The sequence below is a fragment of the Anguilla anguilla genome, chromosome 12 (assembly GCF_013347855.1).
Source record: "Anguilla anguilla isolate fAngAng1 chromosome 12, fAngAng1.pri, whole genome shotgun sequence".
Lineage (NCBI taxonomy): Eukaryota > Metazoa > Chordata > Actinopteri > Anguilliformes > Anguillidae > Anguilla > Anguilla anguilla.
In genome coordinates this window covers 23,590,879-23,616,918 of record NC_049212.1, presented here as the reverse complement: position 1 = coordinate 23,616,918, position 26,040 = coordinate 23,590,879, and the positions used below count along the sequence as shown (strand labels likewise).

Here is a 26,040-nt window from a genome sequence, read left to right as displayed (position 1 = left end):
TGGAAAAAATAGTGAGTACAATAAAAAAACAACATTCGTTACTAAATGATTTCCCTGTGTTGTAGTGTTTTCACTGCAAACGGAAGAATTTTCTGACCTCATTTTTTTCCTGTCAATAAAAACAATGCAACTATGGAGCGCTATACGCGCAACTGCATAAAACTGTAGCCTACTCACACATCATCCTTTCCCTCGTATTTCTCAGGCACCGATAGGGTACGTACTTCCTTTTATGTCAGCTTTCTGAATGAAAGCCAGCGTTGTGGATTGCGCGCTGGATTTTCAATTTCGAATTGCTGCTACTTAGTAAATAACTCGGACAGCGACAGACATTGCCAACTAGGAACACTGGGAAAGTCTCCATCTGACATGAGTGGCCGTCTGAAAAAAACCCAAAAAAAACACGTTCACTTCCAACAGCAGCCGGAATGCCTATGCAAATTAGGTGAAAAGAAAGAAACGTGGGCATGGGAGTACCCACGCCTTCTCCAGTATGCGATCGATAGGGGATATTAGGACCAGTTGGAGTGGTAAACTCACATAACGGGCTCTATTTAAACAGTCAGCTGAATGAAACCCTAGCTGCCAGCCACTAGATAACTTTACCCACTTATTTCTACAGAGCACTTAGAAAGCAAAGCTTTGCTTTTGATTTTTAATTTCAAAAATTAGATTTTTTTAAATGCCGGTTTTGTGTAGCTACTTCCCGACTCACTGTTTTCTATGCAATTGCTGGTTTCCTCAGAATGATTCCGGTAATTGAATGATTCGGACAGAGGGGAAAAGAAGTTGGCGCGCAAGGTTTTCGACATGCCAGAGAATGTTTCTCTCCTCAGGAACCGCACGGAACTGGGACACAGTCGAGCTTTGGGACTGGGTGCGCGTCCTGCCTGGGCTATCACGGTGCTGGCCAGCGTGCTGATCTTCACCACAGTAGTGGATGTCTTGGGAAATCTTCTGGTGATTATTTCAGTTCTTAGAAATCGGAAGCTTAGAAATGCTGGTAAGTTTTTAAAAATGCTGCGTATTATGTGTATATATTGTGCGTGTGCGTCTGTGAGAACATGTTTATATGTATACAATAATGCAAATTTATATAATCTGAAATGAAACATTTACACGACTGTCGGTCCTCTATAGGTTTTGAGAAGAAAGGCACTATTGTTGGTGTCAAGTGGAGCAAAATGGAAAGTAAACTACAAATGTACGATAAACTATGTAAATGCAGTGTTCTATCTTAAAAGTAACAATTGCAGTTATTACAATTACACGTTTGTATACCATATTGTGAGGACCTCGCTTGAAATAACCTACGCAAAAGTGGTCAATATATAGTCAGAGCACAAAGAAAATTACTTGTTTGTTTCTATACTCTTGCTCACTGAACGGTCTCATTCACAATACTAACCATTCACGTGCCAAATAGGCAGGCGTGAATGGAAAGTAACGGAATGAATGAGATTAAAGCATCGGGTTCTTCCCTTTACGTGTAACCAATCAATGTTTGTTCTCAGTGCTCATAATAAATTCCTCTTGAACTAGTGCGTGCGCACGTTAAATAGATAATAATTGCGTCGTTTTGTCTCTGTAAATGATATCAAATAATTTTGTTTGTCAAAGAAAAGGGAACCCTTATTTTTTTTCTGACAGCACCAGTTTCTGTGGCATAGGTTTATTAAAGTTTATTAGAACACCAAATTTAGAGTATGCATTACCCCCGTTATAGAGGCCTGGATTTTGTAACGGTTAGCCTACTTTGCCTGTAAATGGTAGCCTATAGTACTCTCAGTGCATACTTTTTAATGGTACATGGAGAGTGAACAAAGAATTATTCATTTTTTAATGTAAGCTTAAATAGTACATTGTATGTATTTTATCATTTGAATTGTTAAATTGGGAAGTATATAATGTCTTTATTCCAGTTCAAGGTTTGCAGCTTGTGAAGCATTAACTATCTCTTTTTAGAGTTGATGTTTTTTTTTCCATTTTAGAGTTGTTGTTTTTTTTTTAACCTGGGGACCACATAAACAAAAAAGTCTCTTTAAAAATATTTACAAAGATATTGTTAATCTTCGCATTGAGTATCGGGGGTTAAATGCCTATTTGCTTTGGATTCTTTCCAAGAATGCCCATATTTTTTACTTAGACAATATATTTCCCCATTACGAGGACAAGGGAGGAACCTGCTGTCAGAAACCAGGTGGTCATGCCACTAGGAGGTCTCTTGATTTTACCATTACTGTGCACTCATAAAAAAAGGGTTCTTTGGCTCGTCTCTATAGGAGAACCCTTTTTAGTTTTTGTAGAACCCTGTATGGTATGGTAGGTGTGAAGTGTGTGAAACTCCCAGGTTGAACCATTTTGCCAGTCAAAGAACCCTTGAACTAGATTGAGTTCCTCTATGGAGAAAGCGGTGCCTTTTGGAACCATCTCTTCTGAGAGTGGCAGAAATGATGATGGTGTTGCTTATCCTCCTCCATGTAGTACATTGAACTGCTTCGAGCACTTCACAGCAGTGTTCTTAAATTGAAATTGAAATTATTACTTTAATTGAGCTAAATTAAAGTGGATCGGCCAGGAGAGGATGCGCTCCCCATCTATAGCTGGGTACCTCCTGAGATTTTTTCCCATTGGTGAGTTTCTCACCACCATTTGAGTAGTTTTCTTCCCACTGAGGAGTTTTTTGTATGTATTTTTGCCTCAATTGCTTGCTTTCTGGGGGTGCAGCCATGGTCCCTGGGTCCCTGCCCCCCCCCCCCCTCCATTGTCTTTAGTATTTACATATTTTGTCCTTGATAGTGTCTCTATAAAAAAGCATTATACATTTTTTTTCGGTACAATTTTGTACAAACCGAAAATCTAACCACCATTTCTTCAAATACTCTGCATTATCCTGTACCCTGCCCCTCTGCTATTATATTGTGCAGTTTTGCAAATGTAAACGAAAAATGGAGAATGAGAAATTTGTTTGTAGAACTGTTGTACTCAATTTTCTAGCTAGACAATAACTGTTGTGAATCACTCATTCTACCATAATTACTCCAAAGCAAAATATACTGTGCCTGTTCAGAAGGCAAGCTATTTGCCATGTATTCAGTATAGCAGTACATGTATACAGTACATTTTATCAAATGTGTACCGTTGTAAGCAGTTCTTTTGAGTGAGAAAGAGATACTTATTTGTGTAGTAATCGCTTTTCTTTGCATGGGAAATGGTTTGGGAAGTGGTGTTATGTCCTGAGGATCCCTGTGACAATTAGCTCAAATTAAATTGTGTGACACAGACTACATGTGCAATGTGTATGCAGTAAAAATATGATAAATTCTGAAGATAAGTAAGTTTGGATTTGAAAAGGTGACAATGTTCACTTCAGGAGAGGTAAAGTATAGATGATTTTTTGTTGTTGTTTTTCCCCCTTACTCTGAAAGTGCAGTTTCATATTGGTTGTGGTTAAGTGCGCAGTTCATGTGTTAAAGAAACAGATGGGATGCCCTAGAAATGCCAGCAATTTGATTCTAACCTCTACTCTTTCCATAGAAGAGGCACCTGGTTCATCGAAAGTTTTGATATGCTGCACATTGAATTGATTCACATGTGCATGCTTTCCATTCCGTGGACATATTGGACTAGTATTAGGACAGAGGTGCGTTTGGGTTTAGGGTGAGCTGGTGGGCTCTCTATGTAGAGCTGTGTGATGTATGAAAGGGTAATTGATTGGACACTTGACAATGTCTAAAAATAGCGTAGAGCTGACCAAACTTTGTGGCCAAAGGATGTAAAATCGACACATATATGATTTGTCTTTAATATGGAGAGGAAATAGTTAGCCTTAACCCTCCTGTTATGTTGCGGGTCAAATTGACCCTTTTTAAAGTTTGAAAATCTAGGAAAAATACTTAAAATTATTTTTTCAGTATGAAACTTCTTCTACTGGCCTTAATTAGTGTAATCAACATTTTAAATGAAAATGGTTCATTTCATGTATTTGCAAACCCCCCCTGTATGGGGATTGACCCAGGAACATTTTTGCTGTACCTAAAAAATGAACAGAACAGGAGGGTTAATATAACAAATATCAAAACATGACTTATTATTTAGTCCCGATTATGCAGACTATCAAGCAACTACTTACCACAAGGTAGAGGACAGTAATGACTGTAGTTTTAGAGATTATAGGCAATTATAAGGCATTATGTACAGGTCTAGCAGTCCAACATAGGGAACCAAGGATTGAAAATTAATAAAAGGAAAAATACATCATTTATATGCATGTCATGTTAGGACTGTAGCCAACAGTGCTGTCTGATTTGAAACTTTTTTCAGCTTTTAATGAAAAGGATGCCAATTAGTTTGAGACACAGATGCACTCTGGGGGCTAGAGAGTGAGAGACCTCTTTATAAATCAACCCCAACTGACTTAGTGCATGGCTGTGAAAATTGCTTTGAAGCTTGCTCTCTCCTCTCCCCTCCTTTCACCCTAAGAGGAGACATTGGGGATTGAAGCGGTCCTCACTCGCTCATCATCTAGCTTCCCCCTAGGTGGTATTGGGTTACTTTATGTTACGAAACATGGGTGCTGTCACAGGGGTAACTTTTTAGTATAACCAGGCATTTTTTCCATCTGTACAAGACCTCTTCTCCCTTGTCATCGGAGGGCTAATGCAGCCAGGACTGGTTATAAGCATGTTGCAGTGTTAAAGATAACTGGCTGGTGTCACCACCACCAGCCTTTGAAGGAGCCCAACATGTGTGCTTGCTATTATGCCAGTTGGCAGGCAGATAAAAGGCTTACCAAATCACTGTGGTTTGAGTGGTGATGATCTTGACAATGTTTGCATACACAATCAGCCCAATTATTGCCACTCCTGTGTGCTCTGTTTGTGAAAACAGCAATCAGCACTGTCGTTCCCATTAATGCCACTCACACGGAGAAGATGAGTGGAAGTCGTTTTACAACAAAAACATGCAGAGTAATTGTTGGTTGGTTGGTTCTAATGTTGTAAGAAATAAGCACTGAGGGAAAAAACAAAAGATTGTTTACTGTACTAATATATCCTGCTGAAATAAGAGGTGCCTGTGGGGAATCAATTGAGGAGACCAATTGACGGATTAAGATTTATTTTCCTTCTGTGCAGATGTTAATGATTCTGCATGTTGCGCAATAAGAAAATCCAAAAAATCTTTATCAGCAAATGCTGCCAAAGAGCTCTCTGGAGATTCCTGTGTGTATGTGCATTTGCTTATGAGTGCATGTGTCCATGCATGTGTATGCATGTTTGCTGTACATTTGCATATGTGTGATTGTGTGTCCAGTCTGTTTTAAATATGTTTACAAATGTATTCTGGCCTTAGTCATGTGCTCCAGAGCTGGGTGTCCAGGGATGCATGCAGTCTCCAGGGTCAGTATGGCCTGCGGTGCTGAACATGCACATGTTGATGTTACCCATGATGCCAGGGGCAAGGGCTTTGATCTACTGCCACTAAGCCTTATAAAATCATCAGCTCATTTTTCTGATTCTAGCCTGAGGTCTCAGGAGAGACATTATTTCAGCAGGGAATGACCACAACGATGAGGGCCAATTACTATGCATCCCCTACATATCCACTATTGTGGAAACCATGGTTAATGTGAATGTGGCAATAGTTGGTTTTGTTTACTGTTTTTATCAGGTTGATGCCTACCAACTTCCTTCATATTAAAGTGAGGCAGGAGTGTTACTGTGATGTGTACATTAGAGATTTACTTTGGCTTCAGAGAAAAAAAATGATACTACCCCTCTTTGGTGAGTGGTGGCATGGTGGGAGAAAAGGGTACAAAGAGGGTTCAGATGAAGTATCAACTTTTAATTGTTGTTTATAACACTCATTGTAGTACACACAATGCTGCTCATATTTGAAAACAGTTCATCATATTGGTAACATGCTGTTGCCATTTCAAAGTTTTAGATTGTTCTCATTTTCTTTTCATCTCTAGAAAGTTTGCATAATTTAAGGACCATTCGAGTACAGTTCCAGGTAGAAAACTGGTGTCAGGTGTGGTGGTTCCAGCATCTCATAAACAGCTACACTCCTGCCCCTATGATCTCTGTAGTTTGCAGACAATGGTGCAATAAACAAGAGACATCTGGTGAGTGGCTGTTCTGTGGGCGAAAACACCTTGTTAATGAGAGAGATCAGAGAAGAATGTGTATCGTCCTTCAACCTAACAGACAGGCCACAAATGTTCGAATAACAGCAGTTTACAACGGCGGAGTGCAGAATGGCATGATTGACTGCACAACACTACGAACCTTGAAGCGGACGGGCTACAGCAGCAGAAGATGAAGATGACGCGCCAAAACTGGATGATTGAATATTTTAAAAAAAGAAAGAATTTCCAAGACAACTGCTTATTAAAATAAATGTTGTGGGGAGGTTTTGCTCTGTTAATATGCCATTGTTTAGACAGCACCCATGTCTCTTCTCTCCACAATGCCCTACGTGAACGTAACATGATTTTGTGGAATCCCCTTATCTGAAAGAACGCAGGCTCAATCATCTTCAAAAACACTTGCTGCCAACGCAAAGCTCCTCACACACAAGAGCAAAAGGCGGCTTGACTACCCTGCAGGAAACTCACATTATTATATTCATGAAGTTTACTCAAAGCTCCCATGTGTTAAAAAAATAAAAAGGTTCTGTGTCTGCAATTGCTGCGTTACATTGTAAATAAATAAATACTTGAAGATGCCTCGTTTGGAGTTACAAAGAAACAGGATTCATTTTAGGGTCTCACCACCCAAGGATCAGGCTCCCTGCCACGGCATAGATTACAGAGTCTTTCTTTCCTGGCAAACTGTAGGTTACAGATCCTAGTGATACATGCAGTATCCTGTTCCACAGCGAGCGGTCCCTTTTCCACAGTGAGACCAGTCACCTTGTATGGTTGTGACCTCTCTTCAGCCGTAACACTGCCACTGGCCATATGCTGTTGACCAGCATATGAAACTGCTGTAAGAAAGAAACCATTCTGTGTTGCTGTGTACTGTTATAGTTGAACCCACCTCCCTTCAAATGGCAACTGGTTAGCCCATCTGCAGCAGGCTATAGTGTCTACTATAGTGAGGCTCTAAGATCTCCAGTGTTGTCTCGCTGTGCCACCGCTCTCCTCCAAATTTCACAACCTCCAAATGAAAGCCAGAGTGAACACCAGGGCCTTTTGTGTATTGGTAGATTTCTCCTCCAAAATATAAAGTTCCTTGGTCTGCACCTCTTCTTAGTTTAGGGACCTGAACAAGGTCACTTGTCAAGTGCTTTTTCACTTGTCAAGTGCAATCATGAAAGCATTGCCCTGCATTCATGGTTCCAATGTACTGTTGCTGCTCAGAGTGCTGATGCCCAACTGAAACTTGACCTGTGAGTTCGGGTGGGTTTTGGCTAAGGTGGGGTAGATGTCATTTATTTGTTTAACCTGAAGTTGCCAATTTGAATTTAGTACTTCTTGAAGTCAGAGACTTGACAGTCTGTGTGCTCTGCTATATGTATGAGTGATTTATCAAATCAATAAACTTCACTGCCTGTGTGACACATATTGGCAGAAAATGAACAGGGATGGGCCACAGAGCTATATTAAAGTTCCTCATTAGAGGTACATATTATTGCTGAAAAGCAGGATATATCATCAAATCAAAGATGGCAACACTTAATCCAAAAACCTGGTCCAAACAGGGGAAAGGGTAATGATCTTTATTTTATTTTAAATAATTGCTGTTAAAATGAACTAAAAAGTTCTACAGATTGAAGCACCATTCACCAGTAGGACACATTTTTTAAATCTAAATGTTGGGTTGTTTGTTTTTGAGTATCAAATATTAGCTAGCTTTATGTACTTGTTTGTGAAATGGATATCCTGGTTGCCTTCTGGAATGGATGTCACATGTTTTCCTTTGCATTTCTTGGGAAGCCATTTTATGGATTTAGGTACTGGTTCTATATGTTTTAATCTTTTACCAGGCTTGAATTAGTTTCTTACTCAAAATATTGGTCGAACTGTACTCTACCAGCTATCACCAACAACATCTGCTTTGCAAATTAATATTTTCTGTGCATTCTCTCATTTGCCACATGGCAGAATGTTATTGTAGTTCTTTAAACTGGAATGATATCCTGTCGGGACGTGTGTGCCCATGTTGCAGCAGTTCCTCCACAGTTCCTTTTTACTTCTTACATGCAAAGTGGGGTCAAGAGCAAGAGAAAGATAGTTTCACATTAGCCATCTCTCAGGGTTTGAGTATCTGTGGCAGGGTTATTACCTTGTAACTAGCCAATAAAACAGGCTTGAGGGAGTCATGAAGGGGTGTCAGGTTATGTAGTGGCATTATGTGAACTGCGGTACCTGGAGAATTCAATTTTGCAGTGAGAAGAGTACAGTGGCAAAACAAATTTTCAAGGCATCACGTGATGTTATACTACTTAATCACTGAATAAGTTCTAATCTTATGGTTTGATAAAGTGAGAGCTTAATGCGATCTTGTCAAGCATTTAGATACAGATGCAGCATGACTCCTTTGTGTAACATAGTGTAGCTCAGGGATTCATACTCAGTCCTGCAGCCCCACTTTGTATGTTTTCATTCAAACCACAACTACAACCCCTAAATTGTAATGAGCTAATAATTAATTAATTAAAAAAACAATTAATTAATTGGACAATTTTTAACTCTGTTGATTTACTATCATGGTGCTGCATTATGTCAGAAATACATAGCTATAAAATAAATAGCTTTGAGTGTTTTATGAAGATAAATGTCCAATATTCACACTTCAGGACGTTTAATCAATCAGATCAACTAATGCTTTCCATTCTGTTATGTGCTCTATGGGAAATGATTCCTTTAACCATCCATCCATTATCTATACCCGCTAATCCTGGTCAGGGTCACGGGGGGTGTTGGAGCCTATCCCAGTGTGCATTGGGTGAGAGGTAAGAATACACCCTGGACAGGCCGCCAATCTATCGCAGGGCGCACACACACCATTCACTCACACACTCATACGTATGGGCAATTGAGTGTTCCAATTGGCCTACCTGCATGTCTTTGGACTTTGGGAAGAAACCGGAGTACCCGGAGGAAACCCACGTGGACACGGGGAGAAAATGCTCCACACAGAAAGGCCTCAAGCCGAGATTCGAACCCACGACCTTCTTGCTGTGAGTGCTACCCACTGCACCACCGTGCCGCCCTGATTCCTTTATGAAGAGGTTAAATCATTAATTTAATTATAGACTGACGGGTGAAATCGATGCGGTCCTAATGGATTCAAAGGGTGGACACCTGGTCACTGAAATAAACAACTGGTGGAAAATGAAGTGCCAAACCTGTAAATTTAATGAAAAAAATTATGCAAGAACATGAAGAATCTGTGGTGTAACTACCCTGTACCTCTTTTAAAGATATAGCCTATACTTGATTTAATGTTGTTATGAAGATTAAATAAGTGTGATGTTGAAGAGAGGTTGAGTCATTAGGAGATAACTCCAGAGATATCCTGGGATATACTGTAATAGTCCTGAGATGTTTTTGACATACAGAACTCAGGGAATAAATCTTGAACAAGCTTCTAATGGCATATGGAAATAAATGCGAATAAATTTGATGCCCAATACGGGGCTGATCATATCCAATTCCCATCCCAATTTGAAATGGCCAATTGTCTACAACTGCAGCTGGGTACATGAACGAACCCCACTGCCGATTCAGGAGAGTGTAGACCTTCACGGTCTTCCACTGAAAGATGCGTTGTTGCTTGTGTACTTCTTTTCATACCACAGACTACTGATAAACTTGCATATAGTAGAGTCGGAGGAAGACCTTTCATATGTGATCTACAGGTAGCCGATCGACCAGCGGGGTTCACAGGATAGTAATGAATACACAACCCTGTTCAACTGAGCCCTCCCATTTCCTTGGTGACGCAATCGGCAATTTCGCGTCACCCCAAGCAGCTAATGGTCACAGTCAGCATTGGCATGTTTTGGATTTGATCCGAGGCTATGAGGCTCATCCATGCACCACAGTGTAGTACTTAAATCACATGAGCCATCCGGCAGCCAAAATACGCAATATTTTTAATGCAGGTAATACAATAGTATCTGGACATGAGATAATAACAAGCAATGATAGTAGTGCTCTTAAAATGCTACCCGTTCATTGAGCCCTTGTGAAAAAAATTCCAATCACTTGCCTTCGTGAAAGCATTGGGGGTATTTCTTGAAATCAGTGATGCAGTTGCCTCGCAGCCAGCATGGTAAATGGAACCAGTGAGTATTAAGGATTGGGGGGGGGGGTTCTGATGTGGCCTGAATTTTGACAGAAAGTTGAGTACCTTGGATTTATAACAGGCAACCTACAGTTCTGTTGGTTTCATTCAATAGACCACTTTCAACAAGCATAGGAAGCTAACGGCTGCTCTTTCAGACAAAGCACCTTCCGTGAGATTATAACTCTCAGCATTTCAATAGTGAGTGGTGGAAAGCAAAGTGGAGTGGAGAAGATATATATAGATACAGATATATATCTTCAGGCGAGTGGATACATATATCCCAGTACATGCTTCCTGCACACAGGATCACCTTGATAAAAATCCCTGTTTTGCATATCATAGCATCAAAAGCACCTGAGTTAAGGTGATCTGAGATGGAGGGTGGTGTCAGTGGAAAGGGGGGGGGGGGGGGGGGGGGGGGGGGGGGGGATGCTGGGGCATGAATTTCATGGTCTTCCCAGGCTCAATCAATGTCAATAAATTTATATAATGCTGTTTGCCATAGTAACTCCCTTGGCAAGGATTTTGCACAGAGCATTTAACAGATATTCAGAGATAAAATTTGGGGTAATAAATAGATTTATGTGAAGCTGGTGCGGTCAGATCTCAAGAGTAATGTGGAATTCTGGCAATTTGTGACCCCATTTCACACTAGATCAAGTATAAGCATCTAAGGCCTCTATCACTTCAAATCAGAATCAATATAACCCAAAGTTCTCTTATTTCAATATTGGCCAAAAGATAGCTTTAAAAACTTTTAATTTTCTTGCAGAATTACTCATTCATTGGGAATCATAACTTGTAGTCCTTTCTACAGCATTCTCCAAGAAATGTACAGTGAGAGAATTTCAATTTTAATGTCTTTGCTTCCAACAGATAAGCCACAGAAATGGTTTCCTTTGATGATTAATGATTAAATTAAATATGCTTGCAACTGCACCTTAGTGATGTGCTCTAAATGTTTTCAGCTGAGGATGCTTGCCCCTACAGGCCAAGGCCCAAGTATTTCAAAGATATCAAAATACCCCAAGATAATATTTAATATCAGTATTAATACTCATTTTTGTTAAGACTGTAATGCTTAACATACAAGCTCGCTTATAATGTCACCTCATTCTCTCCATGTGGAGGACATCATCAGCATGGAAACAGCACAAGTGTCATATTTGTAGCATAGGTCTTTATAAAGTGATTGTGCCCAAACACAACAATTGCAATAGTCAAAGGGGTTTCATTTGTTTAAAAAATGATAGCTAGCTACTGCCATGTTGAAATAATGTATCTTTTGATAAGACACCCAAGAGTCAGTGTTTTTGACATTGCTTGTGGGAGATGGGTTTAATTTCAGCCTGTCAGGATAGCCAATTATGAGTTTCTGCTGCTGCATTTATATAATTCTGGGTGAAGAAGGTGATTCGTTGTACTCTAATAGATAGAATTGTCATAAGTGCCCATAAGAAATAGTTCAATAAACAGTTCAAATCAGGACTCGAATTACGTGGCAACCATAAGGCCATTTTCATGGATTCCCAAAATCTTTTTTCTTTAATGCCCTTTTAAACCTTACGGCCATTGGTGCCTTGCCTTATAACATATATAGTTAAATTAAATTTGCTTTTATCTCTGCTTTCTGATTTAGCTTAGATGTTCTATGAAATTTATGCCAAAAAAAAAGACAAATTCAAAGTCTGAATTGTTGTCAAATATTTATGTTTATACAAAAGGCCAAACTAGGGACAGCCCATTTCCATGGGTGCTAATGCATGATCGACATAGGGCAATCTTAATGTTCCTCACTGTATAATGCTTTATTTCTAACCAACACATTACTTGGTATTAAGTCATTAGGTAGAAGATACAGAGGTATTAATTTATTTGAAGACCGGAGTTAGCTGTCACTAGCCTGATAGCTGGGCTTCACTTCACCTCAGCTTGACCACAGGGAGGAAGAGGAAAAAAGCTATTAGACCAATGTATTTGTGGCTTATTGGTTTTGCCCTTTGTTCTCAGTGGTGCTCTGGATTACTTTTGTGTGCCCAGTCTGGGTTCACTACTTGTTGTTCAGCATCTTGTGACTACAGTAGACAGGTGAAACCAATCCACTTAACAAGATTTTAAAAGTGTCTGAAACTGGGTTCGTGCATTTAGACAAGAAAGTGTGCACTGTCTACTGAGATACTGAGAAGGCTGAAATTGTAAATACTGGAACAAATCCGGTTCTGGGAATTCACAGATCACAGTTTAAGAACAATATTTTTTGAGAAGCTCATTTTCAAGGGTTTTGAAAAGCCAATATTTCTCTCCCTGTTTCTAGAGTTGTTAAATCTAACATGAGCACAAATTTTACTTTCTGTACTAAAGTTCTCTGTAGATTTGATTGAACAACTGAATCCCTCTCCCCTCTCCCCTCTCCCCCCCCCCAGGCTGAATAACTAAATTGTTATTTTATAAATAACATAATCTACATTACAAAATTAAGATGTGGGAAGAGAATGTACATATAGTTTGAACAAAGGGCATTTAGTTTGAAGTGTATGCTTTCACTAGCACACATGGGAACTAAAACAAGTAGCTGTCAGTTGTCTTTCACACCAAGTATTCAACTGGCATCTATATGAATAGCGAAACTCTGTTTGTGTGTACGCATGTCTGTGCTTTTGTGTCTGTGCGCATGTGTGTATATGTGATGCGGTAAATCCAGCTTCCCACTCTTGTTTTTATTTTTTGCTGTAGGACGTTCACCAGTGACTCATCTCCACAGTTAAGTGCCTGCCACCTTTCCAGCGACACATCAGGCTTTCAGAAACATGGCATTGTCTGGCCCTTTTGCTCCCCTATTACCATCACTCTGGGTTCTCAGGTGTAGGGCCCTTCAAAAAATGAGGTTTCACCTGTTTGAGAGTCAATTCCACGTTAGAAGTAGATTTACAACTTATATTATGCAATCTCAACATTATGAATCATTCTGGCCCAATATTCCTATTCTGGTAAAACCCCATATAAATGATGCCTTGCAACTGAAATGCTAGGAAATGACGCAAGTGAGACAAATTTATTATTTGGCTGAATGGTCCTCAAAAAACACTTAGATTTACCATCAAAAACCCTAAGAGAAAATGTTGAATCTTATATATAAATATTTCATATTAAAAATATTTAAGTATTGAAAAATGGTTTCATAGTTTAAGTAATTCCAACTCTTACACACAAGGTGTATATGGCTATGTTGTATTATCCTTGATTGATATTCTTATGATGGAAAAGATGCAAGTAGAAGATGCATACCTCTAGAGAGCTGATGAATAACAAAGAGCAGAATATATACTGTCACACCATGTTACACATGTTTTCTGATGCCAAAAACATCCCAGTATATGGACATATAGCCCTGTATAATTGGTAGGCAGAGGTCATATTTTTGATCAACCATAAATGCATGGGGTTAGTAAATTGTATAGTACTTTGGGAATGTGTTTTCTGTTGCATTTTTTTTTGTCCAGAGGAGAATGGGCTCCCACTCTGTATCCGGGTTCCTCTTGAGATTGCCTCCCACCAGGGATTTATTTCTCCCCGCTGTCTGAGTGTTTATTTCATCCCACAGGGTATTTTTTTTTAACTCAATTTTATTTCTGGGGGTTTAGGCTCAGTCTTGCCTAATTTTTCATATTTCCTTTGTGACTGCATCTCTGTACAAAGCACGATAAGAATAAAACTGAATTGAATTTTTTAGAAAAAGTCAGAATATCCCAGTTATTGCTGACATGTGTATGGCAGTTATCTTCATTCCTGGCCATGGCAGGCCACAGGGTCTGCTGGTCTATTGTTTTTGCCTTAACATCAGAAACAAATTATGACCCATACATAGGAAGAAAATAGGTTGGTGAGTTAATTGATCAATTAAAGAAGTTGATTGCCGTTAAGTGTGAAGTAACAACAAAAACCAGCAGGCCCTGCGGCTCACCAGGACCAAGAATGAAAATCACTGAGGTATGGGACAAATGTATTTTAGTATGGAACATTTCAAATGGTATTTCATGCAATTTTGAAAAAAAATTCTAAAATTAGGTCTTTGATGAATTTATACTCTTATTTATACTATATGTATAGTACCTTTGCTCTTTAGGACCACATATCTGGCATGTCAGGAGATATTCAGTTGAGTAAGCTTCTTTACTTTATGGCCGTATAAATTGTCCTTGCTATTTGTACTTGAAAAATGACAACCATGTTTTAAAGTACAGTATATCAATACAGCACATTTTCAGCATATGCCTTTATTCCATACATTATTAGAGCTGCATTACGTACAAGTCATTTTAGTAACTATGATACGTGTTTAGGCTCTATAGTGCAAGGTCAGCATATCTCTATCCAGTGGACTGTCCAGTAGCTCTCTCATGGAGCTTTGTGATAGTGTGCAGTTTCAACGGCACCTGTTTATCACAGATGTAAAGAGGTGGTTCATGACCACAGTCAATTCACATTCCACACTCTTATCAATCAATGGCATGACACCACATCCTTGTTCACCATGCTTTGGGTAGTGACACACTTTCCCGGACAGTCTCTGAAGAGAAGTGACTGAATAGAGCTAATGGTCTAATGGGGCCCATTCTACACTGCAAGATTACACCCTGCTTTTAGATAAGAGCTTTAATGCACGGCTGCAATTTCTAGAACATTTCCAAACCCTTACATTGATTATCAATTTACCAAAGAGCAGATAATACATGTCATCCACCCTTTAGAGACATGTAAGGGGATTCTGTCCTCATCCTTACAGAGTCTTGGAAAATCCATGCTTATAGCTCTTTTATTCTCAGTAGTCCTGTGACGGCCCTGCCCTGCCGTACCCCGACCCAATAACGGAGTGTGTTTTTTATTCCGTTTGCTTATCTTCTAGATTGTAATGCTAAACTGTGCTTACAGGTTCATGCCCAGGCTGTAACATCAGTTCTGGAGAGTGTGTGCGCTGGCACACGTGCTGTCCCAAACACGTGCTGACTAGAGATGCTTCTTTTCACACTGTAGTCTACCAGCTGGGCAGTCCAGTTATTGGTCTGGAATCAATCAAAATTCTTAACGATTTTTTAATTATTACTAAAGGAACCAGTGCTTTTGCTGGAACTGCCACACACACACTTCTCCCAATTGTGACAGTACAGATTTCACTGCTCTCTGGGACCCATTTGTGCAGAAAATACTGTGTGACAAGCACACAAAACACAAATAGTGCTGCATTCTGAAGTAAGAATTGCAGTCCAACTATATTGGGCAGCACATAAAACAATCTCAGGTGAAAACCTGCTGAAGTCCTTAGGAATAAAAGGGCATTGGCAGTTAGTAAAAGACCAATATACAGAGAACATCACGTTTCAACTGAAAAACTTCAGGGCAACATCACATGCCTTTAAACCTTGATGATTCCCTTTCAATCTTTGCATCAATATGGGGCTAAGCACCTGCAGTGCACAAGAACCATATTTTTCTTTTTAAAGGACTATTGTGAGAAACAACTGCTCAAAACTCATTTAACACCTAGGGACAGATATCAGATCAATAAGAAGCTCATCAGTATCATAAGACATTTTATTGAAAATACAGTTTTATAAAGGCCTTTTTGACATTTTTGTTATTTTGTATGACGGGAACCTTACCTGAAAATGGTTGCTTGGGAGGAATTAGCATTTTTATAATTCAGTCAGTGACAGTTGCAGGTACTGGACTACCTTGCATGTCTTGTCCCGAAGAGCTGGAAGCACATTTTGCATGTACAATTCCATGAATCATGCAGCACAGTGATGCAGTTGATAACACTGTCACCTAACAGCAAGAAGTTTCCTGGTTTGAATCCTGGCCGTGTCTGGTTTCAACCCACAGTCCAAAGACAGGTGAGGCTAACTGGAGAGTCTAAATTGCCTGTAGGTATGGGTGAGTGAATGGTGTGAATGCCCTGTGATGGACTGGCGACCTGTCCAGGGTGTATTCCTGCCTCTTGCACAATGCATGCTGGGATGGGCTATAGTCACCCCCCTCACAGGAATACACAGGTTTGATAATGGATGGAAGGATGGAACACAGTGAATCATTCTGGGAGGGACCTTAAGACAGCTAGACAACCTGATCGTTTACTCCGATATTTATACCGCTGGCGGTCTGATGTAACAACTGTGTAATGTGCTTGTATAGCCATTTTCTCCTTGCTCCTGAAATGTAAATCATCTTCCCCTTGCACAATTGATTGGATAACTATTCGACTGGAGTCTAGGAGACAGGATTTATGCATTTGCATTGTAAATGACTTCTTTGATTATTGAAAGGGCCAGGAGTGGCATTTGTACTCAGACTACTATCACCACATTGGTGAGCTATTGCTACATTGGTGAGCTATATATCTCCAATATGTTTACTGTCTACAGCTGTGAGTAGCATTCATTGCAACCATCATTTTCATCATCATCACTCAAGTCACTCTTTCTCCAGTGATGTGGAGTAGAAATTATCTAGTTCTGGTCCAGAAGAACCATACACCATCGGGCTCCACAACGGTCTTTGTACTGACCCTTGGAAAATAAGAGCTGCACAATTCTTGCTCGTTTGAGTCGTCATAGTTGTCTTCCCAGATGGACCTAAGACATGTTCTTGTTGGATTTCATTCCAACCAATTTCACTTGTCATGCTTTCATTTTATTTGAAGGGTACATCTATTGCATCTCCCAAGGACAAATTAAAGTGATCACATCACAGAATTTATCCTTTTTTAGGAAAAGACAAATCTGTAGTAGAGATAGATCAAGATGCCATATTTTATCACTGATAACAACATAAAGCAAGTCATTTTAACCATGCCTAAACAACGAGGCTTCTGCAGACATAGAAATAAGTAATATAAAGTGATGCTGAGTCAAGACTCATGGACATCACATGACAAGAGCAGCAGTAATACCTCCACACAGCCTTTCCTTCTAAAACTCCTTTGCTTAACTCAATTATTCATAGTCTTTCAATGCATGGTTAAAGTAATTTGGAGCTCTTAATCTAAAAAGCAATGTGTGCAAACATTGTAACATCAAAGCTGCAAAATGGAACCATCCCATCACGCCCAGAATCCATAAGTGTGAACGCAGCTGACTGTAGTAGGTAGCTGAGAAAGTTCTGCTAAAGTTTCATGTTGATTCTGGCACATTGGTACAGTGATGCCTATTTTCCTTTAACCAGTAATTTGAGGAAAAGGTGTCAAGCAGCCATTCTGTCATACTACATTTCTGAACACCCCTATAGTGGGTCACACCATTTCTTGCCTGAGTGAGCTTGACATTAGTATATTAAATGCTAAGAGAGAATGTACCACAGGGTTTGAATTACAGAGGAGTTCTGCCCCCTCCAAAGGGATCTGAGCTCTGTCAAGAAAGACCTGAGGCCCCCTGGTCTGTAATCGCAATCTCCCTCACCCCCTGGTCTGCGATCTCATAGATCCCTCCCCCCAAAGGCCAGAGTGTATTTCAAACCCTGTGTAAAGTCCTGTTGGAAAGTATATATCTAATGATGGAAAATGCACATTCCATGTTAATAAGGATAGTTGTGTTTACTAACTGACTCTCTTGATTGACTCCTGTGCCATTTCCATTCTTCCCTTTTCTTTTCTCTCCTGTCTTTATGATCATTAGAAAATAGCCTACTGCTTGTCCTCTCCCACACACTGAATTGTTGTCCTTAGACCTCTGAGGCACATCTCCCTCTGACAGCAATTACAGGATGCTTCTTAGATAGTTTAAAATTTGTCAGTCAGCCTTAACAACTGATCAATCTCAAGGGTATTAAGACAAGCTGCTTTAATTAAAGTGGTGTAGAACGTGCATCCGTTGTTAGGTTCTAGCAGAAAGTGGAAGTGATAATGCCTATAGGCGAACCGAAATGCACGCAGTTGTTTAGAATGTTTTGACAGTGATGAACACTGACAGTCTTTAGGTTAACGTCTGCATAGCTTTGTGTATTGAAAATGGGCAAATACTCTAGGAAGCGTTGTTAATGTCCTGCATCAGAGAATCGGGATATCCTGCATCAGAGATATTTCCAGCTTGGCATTTGATGCCATTCAGAAATACAGGCTTCATTTTGAATCCTAAACTAATTTGACATGGTAGTGAACGCATTCCATCATTCCTCTATAGTTAGTCTTCATTAGCCAGAACAAAAGGAACAGAGACACAAGCACACTGTGCAAATGATTGTATTTAACTACTTAATATGATTCTATTGGTGGCTTCTCATCACCAGGAGATCACATCATTTTTATGGTTGCCCAATATGAACGTCTGCTTTATAGTTTAATGTTTCTTTTTCTCTCCAAACCGCATGCGCACACGCACACGCACACGCACACGCACACACCTATATATTACAGACCTCAACAGGGCTGACTACTTGAAAATTAAGAGGATCTAGGTGTCATGAGGAGATTAGCCAGAGTGTGGTGACAGTGAGTCAATGAGACCATGCAGCCAGTTCTTTAGAACAGCGAAAAGAGCAGGAGGGACAGGAGTGTTCTGGAGCAAGGCATATTAAATATTACAGCACAGTACTTAACATGATTAAATGATTCATTTGCTCTTACAAGACCCTTAACCGGTGTGATTTACATCACTCCATTTATACAGACAATCAATTTAAGCAACCAGATGGATTGTGACCAAAACAATCTGGAGTATTTAATATTCTGATGTTTGCAGCATTTTGGTCTGAACACACAACTCTGACTCTCACCCCGCCACTAGTTGAAGGCATATCCTATTTTTAAAAATATACGCACCTGCCCTGAATGCAATGATACTTTCAAAATGCAGTATCATGTGCCTGTAAAAAGAACTAGGATATTGTATTGTCATATGCCTAATTTTCACTGATGTTGATGGTGATGATTCAGGGAAGGTCTGGAATCAACACAGGCTACTTGATGTTTGCTGTAGCGGCTTATGTAAGTTTGATATAGCCGATGTTGGATATAGTCATATACTATATGCGCGCGCGCACACAAGTTTTGGGGTTCTAAGAACTTCGTAAGAAGATCAGTCAAGTCAATGGTCTAGTCCAGTCAGATGCACCACTTACTGGTTTCATTGCAGCCAGGCAAGTTCCTGAGATAATTAAAAATCAACCTCCCATGGTTCAGTGACTGTCCTCCCCTTGCCCTGCCCCCTGCTTCAGAATTAAATCAAAACAGGCCATGGGGTAAACAGACTTGCAATGTAAACATGCTGGCTTGTATCTGAGAACACCAGATTGGACAGAGTGGACATGGCAAGAGTGCTCTCTGCAATTCCTTGAAGAAGCAGTTTGAAACTAAATGTAATCTGCAAGCACATATTTATTCCAGACTAGTATTATGCAGTAGTATGTAGGGCAACTAGCCCCTGAAACCAGCAAGAGCTCAAGATGACTGCAGTACAGGCCTGGCAGAGCATCACCAGAGATGATACTCAGCACCTGTGATTTCTGCAGGTCACAGACTTCAAGCAGCCATTGCATGCAAAAGATAAGCAAAAAAGTTTTAAACATGACTACTTTAATTTGCATTACATTATTTCTTACCGAACATTATGGTGCCCTGAAATGAGGGGCGATGTATAAAAAAGGGCTGTAATTTATATATGGTGAAATGCATAAAATACACAAATAAAAGCAGAGAATCTGCACTTTAACCACATGTGAATTGTTGCATTTCAAATATAAAATTGTGGAGTGTATTTAGAAAAAAAGACTTTGTTCCAAACATTATGAAGGGCACTGTATAGTAATAGCTGTATGTTTACCGTAGGAGATGAAAAGGATTATGCTAATCATGGGATTATTGCCAATTGGCCTCACATCAACCAGTGTTTCGACTTATGTTTGCCAATATTTACCTAATAGCTGAATTTTAAAATCGAATTCATTCAGATTGATATTCCCATGCCAGACATATTAAATGCAAGGAGGTATCCATTATGAAAGAGAACCACATGAAATATATATTTTCTCCATCAGATGAGTAGCATGCATATGAATTTGGATCATATTTTATCTTCGCTTCTTCATAATCTGTGTGCTATCCCTGACACTGGATTAGCTGAAAATCACTTGTCAGGTCCATTTAAATGCCCTCCTGGTCATATGAATACCACAATGTAAAAATCTGTATTGGCTTTTTCTTACAGGAACTTACCTTTACTAGCCTTTCATCACATCCACTCTGAATCCTTGTCATTTTTTTGGACATGGTCAATCCAAGAAAACACCACACAGTGTCTTCACATTGCATTGACACATTCAGTTCAAATAAAAGGAGTGTTTTGCTTTAAACTAACAGCATAGCTTGCTAGCATGGCGATGTGGCCATTGCGTTTGAATTATGGCAGGGTGAAGACAGCGAGAAGGTAAATTGTGGGCCCACTGGAGGGGAAATCAAAGAAAAGACCCTCTCTTTTCCCCGGTGTTTATTTTTTACACACGGTGACAGTGTTGTGTACAATTTCTTAATTGAAATAAAGGAACCTGTGCCACATTGTGATGTGAAGGCAAATGCATTGGAGCAGAGTATAGGCCAGTGGTTTTTGGTCTCATCTCACTGTTTGAGATAGCGGTGCTTGTCTTTTGGATAATGTCACTCTGGAGATTTAAAACATACTGTCCTGTCAATTAAAGAGTGAAGGGTAGCATGTAAAACAGATTTTTGTTCTGAGAGATTGATAGCAAAATATCTTCTTGTACAGCTTCATTTTTGTACCTTCATATCAATGTCATGCAGCAATGTTTAAAACGGAAATATATGGGCAGTTTTGGTACGTCTCAAGTGAGAGAAATCTCCACTTAAAAATGACAGCCTGCTTTGGCTGGCAGCCTTAGTTGCGGGAACATATTGTAGCCTGTGAGCTGCCACAGTAAATTGCTCTTATAACAGAATGACAATGAACTGAAACAAAATGAGTGCCAGCCAATATAAAAGACAATAAAAAAATCAGGCATCTACTAGGATGTCCTCTTCATCAGAAAGAATCAGTGTTTCTTGCCTGTGGTTTAAATTTGCCTGGTCATACCATAATCAATCACCTCTCAACTCTGCCAGGGGAAAAGCACTGGCCTTTTTTGATATTTATTCATATCACAGATTTCTGCAACTTTATTATATTTAAAGATTATTTGAGCTTGTGAACCAGTATGCTCTTAATTTTTTGTGCCAGATAAATTGATCTGGTAAATCAATCTGTGCAGATTCCGAATTTTAAAAGCTAATTTTAAAAGCCTTAACATTTTCTGTCTTATAGCCTTTACTGCACATCATGCGCCAAGCTAGGTGATACACATTTAATGGAGAGATTTAAAGTTCATTGAAATGATTTAATTGTTTTAAATTCAATTTTTAAGAGAGAAAAATGGCATGCTGATGTAGAAGTACCGCAATTCACTCAGAAATTTAAAAATGACATTCAGCATGGCATATTGGAGATGTTCATTCCACTGGCCAGGACATTAATGACATCTATCAATATCAACATTGCATTAAGGTTATAATTATACTTCATGTCCTGGGTTGTTTGAAAAGACAGTAATGAAGATGTCTCACAGACAACAGAATTGCATCCCATGTAAGGCAATTGACTCAAATTGTCCGCAGATACCAGGATAGAGGTTTGAACCCCTGCCCTACAATCTAAATGCAAATCTATGTAACAGAACTAATAACACTTGAGGACTGGCATATAATCAGAAATATGGTTATCTTGCAGAACCTAATCAGATTTATCTTCTCACCTGCATTGATAATCAAGTTACCAATCTGGAAAAAGAAGAAAAAAAGATGGAGGCACTAAGTTCCTGTTTCCTGAACAAACAGTGGGCCCACAGCTCGATGGCATTTGTAATTTCATTGTTTATTAATATGCATTAAATTGGGTTTGGGCTTTAAGATCACTTCAGACAGCGTATTTTTTCACTTGATCCATTTGGTTGTCCCTCATTAGAGTAGACTGCAGCAATGAATTCACACCTTAGGCCTAATATTATCAACTACCCTTAATAGCCACTTATAATCAGTAAGGCAGGGTTGACTTTATCCAAACTAGCCGTACCTGTCTTTTTTAATCTATTAAATAAAGTTAAATAAATATACAAAGTTATTTAAATAAGCATGAAACCTGTGTCACCTCACATGGCTACTTTTCAATACTTTGTCAAATCCATGTAAAACAGAGATGATCATTAACAGTGATTAGAATCTATGTAGCTATTGCTCCCCATCCAATTACCACTGTGATGTGTAGACTGACTGAGATTGCCTGAGGTTGGCCTTGAGCTGAAGTGTCTCTGAGAGGTGCTCTGTCAGCTGTTATCACCATGATTAAAGCATACCGATAGGAAGGCAAGCCTGGTGGCTAAGCCCAGTGGAGGAGCAGTGGAGTTGCTGCAAACATTTTTGAAATGTTATAGATCGGTAGTTTGCAAACTTGGTCCTGGAGTATGCCTCTGTTTGCTGGTTTTTGTTCCTTCATTGCAATCTCAGAATTTTAACAAGCTGTTAAGTTCTTAATTACACTTTTTATGTTTAGAGGGATTATTTACCCTTGTTTTAACAAATCTAATTAAAGACTCCTAACAGGTTCCTAATCAGTAGATAATGAATAATTCAAAGACAAAGCAAATTATAAAAAGCCAAACTGCATTGTGTTAAGTTCAAGAAAGAAATTATGAAAATTTAAACATGTGTTCACCAACCTAATTAGGAGCTGATTGATTCACCTCAGTCTTTCATTTTATCAGTTTAAAAAATGTGTTTCCTTTTTTATGCAATTGTTTGCAATACAGCACAACAGGCAGAATATGAATATGGGACTATTTTTCTGCATGACATGCATAGTTATTTTTTGCCTTAAGCTAAATTCACATTAGAATTTTGCTCGGATCTAAACTTTTTTCATTGATTGTTCACATTTGTGTTTGTAGGTGACCAATATCTGACATGTGTGAACAGACCTCTGCCCTGAAAGAACCAGCATGCACACATCAACAAAAACATAATATCTGAGAGACTATGTTGAGAGACTGCCCATGAAATCAAAGGAAATTGTAGTGCAAGTGTTGATTAAGGCCATGTCCAAAATCCATTACTTGCTATTAAGTCTACAAGTTGCATACAAGTTATATGCCAAGTGTATACTCAATAGGAAGCAAGTATGCCGCTCCGGGACACGGCCCACATTTATTTTCTGTGGAGGACAGATGATGCTTCAGCCATTGAGGATGAGGGCAAGAAGGTGGAGGAAGGCCAGAGGAGTGATGACAATACTGATCTGCACCTGCGCAGAGAAGCGCAATGTTTAAAAAAAAATAAAAAAACGAATTCCGATCTGACAGTTCTCACTGCGTTCTCATGGCCACATACACTCTACTTATGCCGATTCATATGATTTTCAGAAGGACCATAACTACTCTATGTACTGTATGCATATCCTACCTGCACCAAGCTCTCCATTAAAATTGCAATATTAGAATTGCACATGTAAATTTTAAGCATGGATGGTGATCTTTTTCAGAACAGTACAACCACCTTCCTTTCTTCAATATTTTCTTACAATGTGTGACCTGTTAAAAATGAATTGGAGACATCCACCAGAAGAAGCCACACAATCCCAGCATTCAATATGCTGACTGCTGTTTCATGTATGCATGGTTTCAAAGACCAGCGTTTGTCCTACACATGTACCAGTACATTAGTTTATAGAGCAGCAGAATTTCAAAATGTATTTCTTATTCTTACTGTATGTGAATTGGTCAGTTGAATTCTTGGCCTGTGTGTGAAATCCTATCAAAGATAATAATTTTCTGTCACTGTGAATACCACTCATCAGCAGAAGTTGAATTTAAATTGTGCAGTTAAATATCAGCTTCATAAATACATGCATTTCACTCAATGCACATGTTGTACAGTACATTTATCTGCATCCACAGACACACAGTATGGCGTACTGTTATGATCAGAAATGTCACAAAATGAAGGACTGTGGTCGATCTGATAACACATGGTATAGGGTCCAACTGAGGACATTACGTGTCATAGATGGCTATGCGATTGCTGACAGTGTTCTGGTTCTTTCTTCACAGGGAATGTGTTTGTTGTAAGCCTGGCCTTCGCTGACCTGGTGGTGGCATTTTACCCATACCCACTAGTGCTATATGCCATTTTCCATGATGGCTGGTCCCTGGGCGACACGCAGTGCAAGGTGAGCGGCTTTCTGATGGGCCTGAGCGTCATTGGTTCCATCTTCAACATCACAGGCATTGCCGTCAACCGCTACTGCTACATCTGCCACAGCTTCTCCTATGACAAGCTCTATAGTTACCGCAACACCCTGCTGTTTGTGGCCCTCATTTGGCTGCTGACGGTCGTTGCCATCGTGCCAAACTTCTTTGTGGGTTCCCTGCAGTACGATGCCCGCATCTACTCCTGTACCTTTGCCCAGACGGTGAGCAGCTCCTACACCATTACTGTGGTGATTATCCACTTCATCGTGCCCATCATGGTAGTGACATTCTGCTACCTGCGGATATGGATCCTCGTCATTCAGGTGCGGCGGAAGGTGAAGAGTGAGGTGAGGCCACGGCTAAAGCCCAGCGACCTGAGGAACTTTGTCACCATGTTCGTGGTGTTCGTCCTCTTCGCCATCTGCTGGGCGCCGCTGAACTTCATCGGCCTGGCGGTGGCCATCAACCCTACGGTGGTGGCACCTCGCATCCCCGAGTGGCTCTTTGTGGTCAGCTACTTCATGGCCTATTTCAACAGCTGCCTTAATGCCATCATTTATGGACTGCTCAACCAGAACTTCAGGAAAGAGTACAAAAGGATTGTGATGTCCATGTGGATGCCCAAGCTGTTCTTTCAGGAGACGTCCAGGGGAGGTACAGAGGCAATGAAAAGCAAGCCCTCGCCAGCCCTGAACAACAATGAACAAATGAAAGGCGAGACCTTGTAATCCTCATAATATCTACAGCCAATTTTATTAAATTTTTTCTTTACACTTGTGCCGGTTCTGTACTGTATTTATCTCATGGAGATTCAGTAAACTCAAACGTGTGTGTGTGTGTGTGCTTGTGTGAGTGTGAGAGTGAGAGAGAAAGAGAGACTAATTTATTTTTAAACATTAGTGCCACTCATGAATCATATATAGCATATGTATCATATCTTTATGTAAACCTCAGGTTGCCTCTTCTGCTGCTGTAGCAATACGAATTTCTACAAGTGGAAGCACCAAAAGTTTATCAATTTCTTTTTCATGTAAATGTATTCAAAAGGAATGATAAGAAAGCTTTCATTACGATGAAACTGGCGTGTTTCCAAAATGCTCATTTTTATGCATTTTATTACCAATTTAACCATTTTGTACATTGGGATGGAAACATGAGGCAGAACATTTGGAATTTGAACCTTGCATTTTGAAAAAATGCATCTCATTTCATGACACACACAAATACACTCTATGCCTTTTGATTGACATATGACATCACACAGCTCTAGCCAGTGCTTTCGCACAAATGGAGCTTTGAAAAACAGGGCCGAACTCTTCTAATAACATCAACATACCTGATTTGCCAAAAACCTTTAATACTGACATTCCCTCAAACCAGCACTTATTTTGGTTTTATATCCTTTTAAATCTATAAAAAATGTATTTCATATGAATAAAAACAATATGGTGGTTTCTTAGATAAC

The 26,040-nt window shown here is 39.6% G+C and overlaps 1 protein-coding gene across 3 annotated transcripts; it reads left to right on the top strand.

Annotated features, from left to right (window-relative positions):
- Nucleotides 1–249: 249 nt before the first annotated feature.
- Nucleotides 250–26,040, top strand: mtnr1ba (melatonin receptor type 1Ba). 3 transcript variants are annotated; one of them, XM_035384406.1, is made up of 3 exons: nt 250–1,003; nt 24,435–24,553; nt 24,758–26,040. In XM_035384406.1, exons 1-3 carry the CDS (start codon nt 811–813, stop codon nt 25,301–25,303), a joined length of 858 nt encoding a protein of 285 aa, XP_035240297.1. In that variant the 5' UTR covers nt 250–810; the 3' UTR covers nt 25,304–26,040. The 3 variants fall into 3 exon arrangements, with proteins under 3 accessions (XP_035240297.1, XP_035240294.1, XP_035240296.1); XM_035384403.1 differs by having other exon boundaries at nt 24,435–26,040; XM_035384405.1 differs by lacking the exon at nt 250–1,003 and adding an exon at nt 13,588–13,903 and having other exon boundaries at nt 24,435–26,040.

Bases quoted from the DNA above. Each gene is read 5' to 3' on its own strand.
- mtnr1ba (XM_035384403.1), top strand. From the start codon at position 811: ATGCCAGAGAATGTTTCTCTCCTCAGGAACCGCACGGAACTGGGACAC. The intron at 1,004-24,434 runs GTAAGTTTTTAA...CTTTCTTCACAG, and splicing joins TCGGAAGCTTAGAAATGCTG to GGAATGTGTTTGTTGTAAGC.